General features: G+C 56.1%; 3 protein-coding genes across 3 annotated transcripts; all 3 read right to left on the minus strand.

Moving 5' to 3' along the window:
• Positions 1 to 1,203: 1,203 nt before the first annotated feature.
• LDBPK_131260 (hypothetical protein, conserved) lies at positions 1,204 to 3,717 on the minus strand (the record flags this gene model as incomplete). Its single annotated transcript, XM_003859289.1, has 1 exon — positions 1,204 to 3,717. The coding sequence occupies one exon, from the start codon at positions 3,715 to 3,717 to the stop codon at positions 1,204 to 1,206; it is 2,514 nt and encodes an 837-aa protein (XP_003859337.1).
• A 2,274-nt stretch (positions 3,718 to 5,991) lies between these two features.
• Positions 5,992 to 8,085, minus strand: LDBPK_131270 (hypothetical protein, conserved; the record flags this gene model as incomplete). Its single annotated transcript, XM_003859290.1, has 1 exon — positions 5,992 to 8,085. The coding sequence occupies one exon, from the start codon at positions 8,083 to 8,085 to the stop codon at positions 5,992 to 5,994; it is 2,094 nt and encodes a 697-aa protein (XP_003859338.1).
• A 1,004-nt stretch (positions 8,086 to 9,089) lies between these two features.
• Positions 9,090 to 10,859, minus strand: LDBPK_131280 (endomembrane protein, putative; the record flags this gene model as incomplete). The annotated part of the gene is made up of 1 exon (XM_003859291.1): positions 9,090 to 10,859. One exon carries the CDS (start codon positions 10,857 to 10,859, stop codon positions 9,090 to 9,092), a length of 1,770 nt encoding a protein of 589 aa, XP_003859339.1.
• Between the last annotated feature and the right edge of the window lie 359 nt (positions 10,860 to 11,218).

Below are 11,218 nucleotides of genomic sequence, written 5' to 3' on the forward strand. Positions count from 1 at the left end.
TACATACACACACACACATACACACACATACACACACACACATACACACACATACACACACATACACACACACACACATACACACGCAAGCGTCATCACTGCCGCGCGCTTTGGGGAAGCACCGCAGAGGCACACATCCCGTCCTCCTCCTCCCGTAACGCACTTGCGCAACTCGACAGGCGAGCCCTCGCAGCCATCAAAAGACGCCCTTGAACGCCGAGTAAAACAGAGGAGAGGTCGTATATGCATGAGGAAGAGGAGAGGAAGAAAGGGGGAGTCCATCCTCCACCACGCTGCTCTGTGTTCGTCTCCCCATCCCTGAGTCGTTTTTTATTCTGTTTTCTTTGTCGGCCTGTCTTCTTTTTCGAAGTGTATTACGGCTTACGAACAGCCTCACTTACCTACCAGCCATCGACCCTCCTCCTCACCGCCCCCCCCCCCCACACACAGACGACTTGCCTTTGCATCCGCATCAGGATCAAAGGCCATGTGCATGCACAGGAGCACACACAAGCTCAGACATGGGCGCCAATCAGCACCCACACACATACACACGCCCACAAGCGCATCGAGCGAGCACCCACCCTACACGAACCAACCAGTGTAGGAGAAAGAAACATCGGCAGAGAGTCGAAGACGAATAAATAGCGAACGAAAAGAGAAGCGCCGCCACAACCGATAGACGACAAGAAAAAAGGGAATGGAGAGAGGGAGGAAAAGCGTTGCTACATCATCACGTGCACCCTTGCATTCTGCATCCCAGACAGAGCCGCGCCCGGCGCACTCACAACCGCAGCCGTAAACGACGAGCATCAGGCAAAGCAATCTTGAATTCCTACTCACACCGAGTCGGTGTACGCGCGCGCACCGAGCTACAACGCACAGCCCTTCTCCTCCTCCCCCTCCATCATGAGAGTGTAGACAAGAAGAAAAGCTACGGGTAGAGCAGGAGAGAGACGACGACGACGCGGGCGATAAACGCCCATAATGTGCCTCTGCCACCATGTCAGCTGCGCTCGCTGGAGCCACGTCGTAGAGCGACGAGGGAAAGAAGCCGGAAGACCCAAGGTCACTCACCAAGGTATTGCATTGTGGAAGCGCAGGGATTAGCGGAGTTCGACGGGAATGGTTGAAGATGCAACGCGCCTGTGTCATGCGTTCGGCACCCGCAGTGAGAAGCGTCGTGTCTCTGACCTCCCTGGCTTACTCATCTGTCAGAAGCTGGGAGATGAGCTTGTGCACCAGGCGCTCCTTGTTTCGACTCTTGCGGTCCAGCTGCTCACGGGGTACGGCCTCTAGCGCCTCCAGCACGGTCGACAGCTCGCGCTTCACAATATCGTAGATGGCAGCTTGCTGCGAATCCTTCTGCGCTTGCAGCCGGATCGTGCGTAGCCAGTCGTCCCACTCCACGTAGAAGTCGGACAACAGCTGCAGACGCAGGGGTACCGCACCGGCCTGCAGCGGCATCTCGAAGGTAAGCTGCAGACAGAGACTCAGGAAGAGCGGCAGCGTCAGTGTCTTGGGCGAGGTGAGCACCGCCTGTTGCTCCCGGCACACCTCGTTCTCTAAGAACGCCAACAGAATGCTGATGTCGTTGGAGGCGAGGATAGTGGTGAAAGCGCCCTTCCAGTCATCCTCCTTGGCCTGCTCCACTGCACGCGCCACGATCGCGTCCGGGCTCGGCGGCGCCGCCGCTTCCTCGGCAACCTTGCTGGACAGTTGGCACTGTGAGAGCGCCACCTTCACCTCCGCCACCTCCTCCTTCATGGAGCGCAGCGCCGAGCTCAGCTTATGGCGGAAGGCCTCAGCCTGGGCGAGGCACGTCGCGGTCTGCGCCGACGAGGCTTCCACCGTCGTGCGGTTCAGCTCCTGGTACCGCTTCGTTGCGGCACCGATGCGCGTGATACTTGCGTTGACCACACGGCGGTACTCCTGCACCGACTGCAGTGTGTTGAAGTCTCCCGTGGCGTTGGTAGGAATCTCTAATTTGCCTGCCTCGTTGGCCGCCCGTTCCACGGAGAGGCGGAGCTGCTTGCTGAGGAGCGCCTTCAGCGCTGCCGAGGCCGCGGCCGCGCTACCACCCTGCACCTCCTGCACAAAGTTGCGGATACTCAGCACAAGCTCGCGCTCCCCGGCCGTTAGCACGCCGTACTCGCTATCAGCAGACCCGGCGGCGTCTGCAGCAACAGGTGCCGCAGCCGGCTTCATGCTTGCCGGAGACGCTGCAGTAGAGGTGATCTTCTCGAGGCGCGCGCGGTTGCGGATGGCGAAGGTGCGACCGCTGTTTTGCGCCTCGGTGCGGTAGCGCGAGTCCTGCAACAGCCGCATCGTGTCTGAGGCGCTTCTCTGCATGCTTACAAGGTCGGCATCAATCACCTTGACCTGCTCGCAGAACTTCTGCGCCTGCGACCGCACGATGGAGGCGACGGCCGTTTCCGACATGCTGCTTGTCTTAATCTCACCAGCAAGCGAGGACGAGACGGCGGTGATCGGCGTTATCGCCGCACCGGCGGCACCCGCGCCGGCCGGCACACCCGTCGCGTCACGACCAGCACCGGTACCGCCAGCCGCGAGGGACGGAAACCAGTTTGCCACAGAGTCGCCCCTCGCTACGGCCAAGTTCGACGCACCGGCGAGGCGGCTGGAGTTAGGCATCGACTGAACAAAGCCGGTCTCTGTCCGAATTGTGATGAAGAGCTCGTAGCTGACGGACTTGCTCTGGGCGCTCTCCGTAACCTTGCCAACGGACGTCGTCGAGCACAGCGCCGGCCCTGCCATGCGCCAGGACGTCACCCTGTACGCCTTGAAAAGGGTGTGGTGGGTTTCGATCACCACCGCATACGGCCTCGTGCGAGAGCAGAGCGTGATGTACTCCTCGTCAGCGGTGACACTGATGTCGTACTCCTCCTTCGGCTCATCCTTGTAGGAGAGGCTCAGCTGCTGCTTGAGCGCGAACTTCTGGGTGTCGCTCTGGTAGGCCCAGAAACGAATCTCGCGGTTGCCCTGCGCCGCCGTCACGATGAGCAGCTCCTTGCCCGACTCCTCAGAGAAAGCATGGTGCTGGAAAAAGCAGGCAAAGGTCGGCACAGTGTCCTCATGCGGCTCCCAGACACGGCCCAGCACGCTCTTGCGGGTGCGAGTCGAGATGAGGTCGAGATGCGTCGACTTCGCCGGCACGAGCAGCAGCTGGGCTGCTTGATGGTAGTCGATAACGGGGTACTTGACCGTCGTCTTTGGGGTGAGGGGGATCTTGCTCTTGACGATGCCAGTAGACTCCTCCACCTCCATCACGTCCTGCTGACCGAGCACGTAGAGCCGCTGCGACTCGCCGGCAGTCGAGGCGTAGCCCTCCTCATCCAGTCTTGACTCCACCAACGAGACGGAGATGTCGCCGTTCGCCTGCGTGGTGGGGCAGATGATGGCCAAGTCTCTCCCGCCCACGGCGTAGAAGAGGGTGGGGTGACCGGTAATCCTCTCTGTCGATACTAGGTTCGCGACTGCAGCTGCCTTGATGGTCGTGTCATTGTGCTTGCCGTGGCGGTTCAGCACACGCAGCATGTTGGTTTGCTTCACGTTCATGCAAAGCAGACGTCGGTGACTCGCCAGCAGCGGCCTTGTGCCAACGGTGAAGTTGGCAGACGACGTTTTGCTGAGGATGACATCGGACTTGCATGGCAGAATGTCCGCATCGCTCGTCACGTGGTTCACGCAGTCCATGGCTCCACGCTAAGCTCCGCGTGTCTGCGGGAGGGGATGGGGGGAGAGAGAGGGTGTGGACAAAAATAATAAAAAAAAAGCGAGAAAAAAGGGGGGAAGGGCCGAAATTTTTTTGTCTATCGAAGACAGAGAGAGAAGGGCACTCTACCCGCCACCGAAATAACAGCGCCTGCGCTGAATGGGGAGGAGAGAGGGGGGACGGGGGCGGGGGCGTTTCTTCGGAGATGGCTTTCCTTTGGCAGGAATGGCGCGATGTGGAGATAGCGGCGCCGCAATGGCCGTTGCCGCTCGACGAATGCAGCGACAAACAAAAAAAGCGAAGAATCCGTCCCGGAACGGTGGTATATAGAGAGAACCTCTCCACTTCCCTTGCAGGAGCACCAGATCCACTGAAAAGGCGGAGAAGGAGTGCGGCGAGGCGCGGCGCGGCGCGAGAGAGGGAGGAGGAGGGGGAGGGGGACGGGCTAATGCACAGTGAGAACGAGAAAGACGAAAGGGAGAGGAGGGGGTAGTCTGACCCTTATCCCTTTTTTTTCCGAAAGGGCGTCTGCAGAAAGGAACGATGAACCCTGCCGTACACACGCCAATCCACCACAACTCGCACGAATGAAAAGAGCGCACAGAAGAGGAAAACCCGAAAAAGGAAAAAAGAAAACGAACTCGCTAAACGGAAGCTGTCGGCACGTTAGTGACGTACACATGCACACCGAAACTGTGTGTGTGGGGGGGGGGAGGAAGGATGGAAACAACAACTACAACGGCAAACGAGGAAGCGCAACGTGCAGACTTGCATGCTAAGAGAACGAGAGAGACCGGCGTGAAGGCGAGACAGGGAGAGAGAGGGAGGGGAGGTGCAGCACTGGTAAAGAGCGGGGAGAGACGCAGAGAGAGAAAGGCGTCATTTCTGCCGTCTGCCCGCCCGCTGAAGTCAGCGGAAAGCAGAACGCGTGCACGCCAAGAGTGTGGGTGATCTAGGCAACCGAGGGAAAGAGAGAGGACACATTAAAACGTGTGCAGGCGCACAAAGCCAAACAGGCGCGCGGTCCTATGTTTCTTTTTTTTTCAACGCGTGCGCATTCGTTTTCGGCCATACAGCACCGGCCACACGCCACACTGCACCCCCACCCCACACATCCGCGCCGTGCGCAGAGGCAGCAGCAGACACACGCCGGCACAGCAGTGCGCCGACTCAGTCAGCTGAGCACGGCCGCCGCCTCACACTCTACGCAGACCCTCTCTGCCGGTCGCCACCTGCTGCGCCCCTCGGGGGTGTCCCAGGCCCCCACCCACCCACCCCACGCACACACACCAGTAGGCAGTGAGCGTCGGGCGGGATGCATTCGAGTCACGCGGAGGCTTCGCCCATTACATGGATGACACAAGCGTGTGCGCTGTCGCAGGTCGCTCTGGCCTCTCTGCTTCGTGGGCACGGGAACCCCCGTCACCACCCGAAGTGGTTCGGCATGGGCAGGGCTGGAAAAAAAAACGAGGAGGGGGAGGGCTGCTTCGGCTTCTCACCCACACCCACACACAGAATGGGTGGTGTGCGTGTGCAGTGGAGCCTGCGATACCACGCACTGATGTGTCCCCCTCCCCGTCAACACGGGCACTGCCTAATGTGGGCCTTCGGCAGTTGATATCGCGTCTTCTGCTGCGTTCAACCGCAGCCACGCATCCCCATTCTTTCTTTTGTTTTTTTTTGCTTTTTTGGTTATCTGAGCGCTGCCCTCGGATTCTCTGGTGCGTTGATGCGAAGCTCAGCGTCGCCAAACGCCCCCACCGCTTTTCTAAGAGCGTGGGTGGAGGGTGTGTGCGTGTGTGCGTGCTTTACAGATCGTCTTCCACTCTTGTTACTCGTTGTGCGCCCCGTCGTGTGTGAAAACTTAACGAAAGGAGAAGGTGGGGAAAGGCAGGCACGCACTCAGCCCCTTCCCAAGGGAAGAGGCAAATGTGCACGTCTATCTCGCACGTGTTGTTTTTTTAGGATTTTCCGCCTGCGCCCCCCCCCTGTCCCGCCTTTCTTCTCGGTTTTCTCTGCCTTGCTGGCCACCTAGGAATTGATTGACCGAATGGACATGAATGGGTGCTTGGCCGTCGCATCGCCTCGGTAGCGAAGACCAAAATCCGTGTGGTATAAAGATGCGGCCAGAGGAAGAAGTGACCGAAGAGCAAGTGCAACAGTGCGCACAGAGAGAAAAAAGAGGGCGGCGTGCTTTCCCCCTTTTTTCGGCGCTCTTCGTGCCTCCTTCACGATCACGTTTTTTCGTCGCTTCGCTACTCATTCATCAAATTGCCGCCCTTGATGTGCCAGAGTCGGCCGCCTGCCTTGAACTCCGCCACCTCGGCCACAACGCGCTGCACCACAGCCTCCAATATGCCGGATGCACCACCAGTGCGACCGCGCAGTGCGGCAGATTCCGGCGGAGACGTCAAGCCACGCGCTCGCACCACCTCCTCCAGCCGCTTCATGAGCGCCGCCATCTCAAACTGGCGCAGCTCCAGCACCACGTAGAGAATGGCCGGCCGGTAGTAGTCCACAATGGGCTCCCCGGCGGACTTAAGGATCCACGTGGCATCCGTGAACTTGTCGAGACACTGCTGCAGCGCCGTGCTTAGCATCGCCTTAGTCGCATGTGGGTAGCGTGCTTCCTGTGCCTTGATCACGAGGTCTTTCACCCGCTGCTTGTTAATGACGCCGTGTTCCGCAAACAGCTCGCGGATGTAATGCCGAATCGGCGCAATATCAGCGTCCTTGAAGCCCAAATCGGCACCCGAGGCGGGGGAGCTAAAAGGTGAAGCAGATGCGGCCACGCCGTTTCCAGAGTGGCCGCTCGTCATGGAACTCACTGGGGAGGCGATGGACTGCGCTGTGTTTGCACCGCCATACGGGAGTGTCGCAGATGCCGCTGTGCCAGTCGTCGGTGGTGTGCCGCGCGGACGGAGGCACAGCTGCGGCACAGGTCTCCCTGCGTTGATGTAAGGGATGTGTGCCATTACCTGTGCGCAACGGCGACGCCATGCCTCGTGTTGGCTGGCTTCTTCAGCCGCAAAATTAGCTTTGAAATCACATAGATTCGCCTCTCGCGCGGCGCGATCTTCGGGGACGTACTTGAGTCGCCAGCGCCGCTTGGATGGATCGGGCTCTTCTGTGTTCAGCACCGCCACTGTTGCGAGGATTTCCTTGATCGAGCGCCGTGCGGCGGATGTCGTGATCAAGGCATTAAAGTCTGCCCGCGCCACGCTGCCATCCTCGCTTTGGTAAAAACGAGCCAAAATCACCTCGCGCAGCGCCGCCACTGATCCGCGGAACTGATCACAGTACCGACTAACCCACACACCATGCAGCCAAACGGCACACGACTTCAGCGCCTCCACCAGCTGTGCCTCCGGCACAGTCGACATCGTCTTCACCACCTCATTCGACGTGTAGGGCACCACGATGCTCTGAAGTAGCCGGAGCGTGAAAATGTGGCAGCGCTGAAGCAGTTGACTGGTCTGCTCAGCGACAGATTTGCGGTTGGCAAAGCGGTGAATAATCATCGACGGGTGCGCCTCGTCGCCACCGGAAATACCTCCAGATTGAAGAATTTCAGGAGGAAAGAGGCTGTTTTCCACTTTGGCCGGCTCCGACGCCGCGTTTGGACTGCCAATAATTCCTTCGAGAGTCGACGAGCGCAGCCGAGACCGCATTGCCGAGCTCTCCACAGAATCATCACGGAAGAACTGTATCTCTTGTGCGGTGTCCGCTTCCTCGTTCAAGACACGGCTGCGCTGGCGTCGCAGCTCACGCTGGATGCGATCTGCCGCCGTAAACCCAGGCATTGCCGTGGAGTTGGACTGGCTGCAAAACGCTTCGGCCACGCGGACGGCACCGGTGGATGACTCTGGAATGCTCAGCGCCGGAGTGAACTGCTGAATCGTCGAAACCGGGGTGAGGTGAATCCCCTCGGGGGTGATGTAGCCAAGCACGTAATTCGACTGCGGCAAAAAGGGTTGCGACTGCAACGTGTAGTTGAAGGTGTGGTGTCGCTGAAGCTCCATCTGGCCCAGCATATCCGCTGCGGACTCCGGCAATGGTCGGAATGAAGGGGAGCCAAACGTGTCCAGAGAACACTTCATTGTGAGGCGCGAGCCTGGTTGGAGTACCGACGAACCCTTTCCGTGTGCCAGCAGGGCCTCACCTTCTTCAGCTACCGTTCCGCTTGTACTGAACAGCTTTATTTCTGTCGCCTCGTATGGCCGCTGCCTACGACGCAGGGGGTACTGAAAAATGTGAGCCTGATTTACAAGCGCCGGCGAAGCGTAAACGTTGAATGACGCTACAACCTCGTCATCCTCGATATCAGCAGGACAGGCGCCAAAGTTCATTGCATTTATAACTCCTTTTTTTCTGCGGGGTGTCAACAACAAAACCTTCGAGCTTCCGCGCGGGACGGTTGGGAAGAGAAGGAGCGCCCATTCTTTTTCTTTTCTTTCGTGAAAATTTTCAGTGAGCATAAATTGAAAAATGCGACAAGTGCAGACCGAAAAAAAAAGCGTGAAGTCAAGTGGACATGAAAAAGCCAAGAGAGTGCTCTAGGTGAGAGAGTAAGCGAGCATAGAAAGCTCTTTCTTCCTCTTTGACTTGTCCAATCGCCGGCACCTCGTCCGGTGCCAAGTCGAGAACATGGCGATAAGCGAAAAGCAGCAAGTCCCCATTCTTCCCAGAACAGAAAGAGAGAGTCTCTCGAACTTTCAAGCATGTTCCCTCTTTTTATTGCTTTGCATGTTTTCGTTTCTGCTCAAAATCAGTCGCATAAAAATCATTCTCCATTATTACGAAAGACCGAGCCACGGCGACGCTTCCTTTTTCTGGTCTTGCGTAGCCACTATCTCAGGAATATATATATATATATATATATATATGCTGTGGCTTCCGCTAGACAAAACAGAGGTACTGTACTGGCCACTTCCAATAAACAGCTGGATTCTTCAGCACATTGAATCTGCATCTTTGGTGCCTATTACCTCAGTAATTTCGACCAACATGAAGAATCAAAGCTTGAACCAGGCAGGGCAAGGGCTAAGTCCCTCGCGCGTACACGTGGATGTAGAAAATGTGATGTGCCTTCAAAAAAAAAAAAGGTACACGGAGACAGGGACCAAAAAGCTCTTCGATTCGAATCTAGCTAAAACTTCGATTTCTATGTTTTTCCATTTGCGGAGGGCCCCCGAAACATTTTCAGAACAGCTCCGAAAAAGGAGAAACAGAGGGAATCAGTAGGAGCATCGCAAGTAGCTCCTTCAAAGATGCAAATCAATCGTAGTTTCCTCCCCAGAGCCGCCACCGCGCAGGCATACCCGAATGGCAAGCCCCTCTTCGCTTTCTCAGCTCAGTCATTCTTCGCTTGCGCATAAATCGCCTTCACAAAGTAAGAGGCAGCGAAATAGCTCACCGTTCCACCGATGAGAGCTAAAAACAACATAATCACAAAGCAATACGAGTAGTACAGCACAAGCATGAACGGTCCATGCATCGAGGTCTTGAAAAGATAAAAGAAGACCGCATAGGCAAAAGTGTAAGCTGCGCAGGATGCCCCGAAGCCGATGGACATCCATTTCCAGTAATGGTTCTCTGTCGACAGCAGTACAAAAGTCGCAACAACCGACACGCACGCGGTTACGACAATGTAAAAAATTGCTGTAACGGTGAGAAATCCGTAGAAGTGAAAAGGCCTGAGTGACCAGATGGAAGTGAAAACAAAGCTGAATTCCACGAAGACAGCGATGAAAGGAAGGATGCCACTCACCAACAAGAGGTAGCGAGGTGCTAGCAATTTCCGCGGTGGCCGCGGAATGAGGCGTGGAATTTGATTGACGTGCGGGATATTTCTTCTCCGCTCCGTTCGCCGAAATACGTAGCGGCTGCATAGAACACCGGCGAGGCACAGCGGGTATGCAACGAAGACCCACAAACACAGAACAATAATGACTCCTTTGAAGCACGGAAGTTTCGAAGACCCATATATCATTGCAACAAACCAGGTGGGGGAAAAGACCGTCGTGTAAATCACTGGCACCAAGAGGAAAGTGACATGAAATGCGCGAATCCACTTCGACGCCATGGGCGGTGCCATAAAGCCACACCCCATAAACTGATATCCGGAAACATAGCCGGCAATGCTACTAGTGAAGACATAGCCAAGCACAGAAAAGGTCACCAAGTTGTGGCTCATCGAGGTACGATGATTACTCACGACAGACAAAAAAATGGTCAAGGCTGTCAGCAGCAGAAGCTGCGTGCCGCACCCAAGGATGGCGCAAAATATGCCAGTATGTCGCGGCACCCGAAATACATCCGCGTACAGGCACCTCCACCCTGACTCGTCGATGATGTCCTGCCCTTCCAAACGAAACTGCGCCTCCCTTTCTATTTTCGCGTGCTCGCTGCGCAGCGTTCGCGAAAGAATGAGTGCGATGAGAGAAAAAAGTAGCAGCACAATCAAGCTCGTGTTGATAAGAGAGGCGAGTCGCGTTCGTGAGCTGACGTAGCGCGTTTCGAATACGGTCGAAAATCGATTGGCGTACTCCACGGTCGATGGCTCGAAAACTACCGAATATGTAAAGGTGTAAACGGTATCGATTTCGAATTTCGCTGGTGAGCTCGTCTCAAACGTGACGTTCACAATTTCATTTCCGTTCACACCAATGTAAAATGTCTGGTGAAGGAAAATCGAAAGTTCATTGTCACTGATTTTGTCGCCGATCGCACCCCACACTGGTAGCTCATCGATAGTGAGTTCGTAAAGATAGTTGCGTTGGATTACATACGCCAAAATCTTTGCTTCGTAGACATTAAATTTGTGTTTGCACAAAACCCTATCGCTAGTGTTGTGGTTGAATCGAATATCCGTGGCTAAAGTGAAGACGCGCTCACCTGCAAGAAGCTCACCAAGAGTGAGTGACTTCTTCTCTTCCTGCAAAGCGCACCCTGGCAATAATGTGTAGTGATAGGTCTCGTATGTGTTGCCGTGCGGGTGCATTTTGCTAGCAAAGACTGTGACCTCATCACCGCCCAGGTATGTATGCTTTGATGCGCTGGCAGCGTTTATGCAGAGCATGCACACAAGCGCTGCCGAAGTCAGCAAAGAGGAAAGGCCCATTTGCTGTGCAAAATAGAGTGAGCTACAGCATCAAAGAAATCTTTGTGTATTGCATGCGCAGTGACAGCAGGGCCGGATGAGAAAGAAGGAAGACATGAGGAGGGAGAGATGAAGTTGATTATTTCCTTTTCCTAAAGGCCTCATAGGGTCATATCGTGGGCATCGTTTGAATCGCTCTGGCAATCAGAAGCTTGCGGGAGCTGGTGGCGACATTTGCCCCAGCCCAACACCAGAGCTGACAACAGCTTTGCTTTTTTTCCATACGCCATTGCTGCTGGGGGGGGGGCCTTCGGTTTCGTTTCCGGGGGGGGGGGGGCTTTTTGGGGTTTTTGGGGTGGGGGGGGCGCGGGGGGGGGGGG

This window comes from Leishmania donovani, chromosome 13, assembly GCF_000227135.1.
Source record: "Leishmania donovani BPK282A1 complete genome, chromosome 13".
Lineage (NCBI taxonomy): Eukaryota > Euglenozoa > Kinetoplastea > Trypanosomatida > Trypanosomatidae > Leishmania > Leishmania donovani.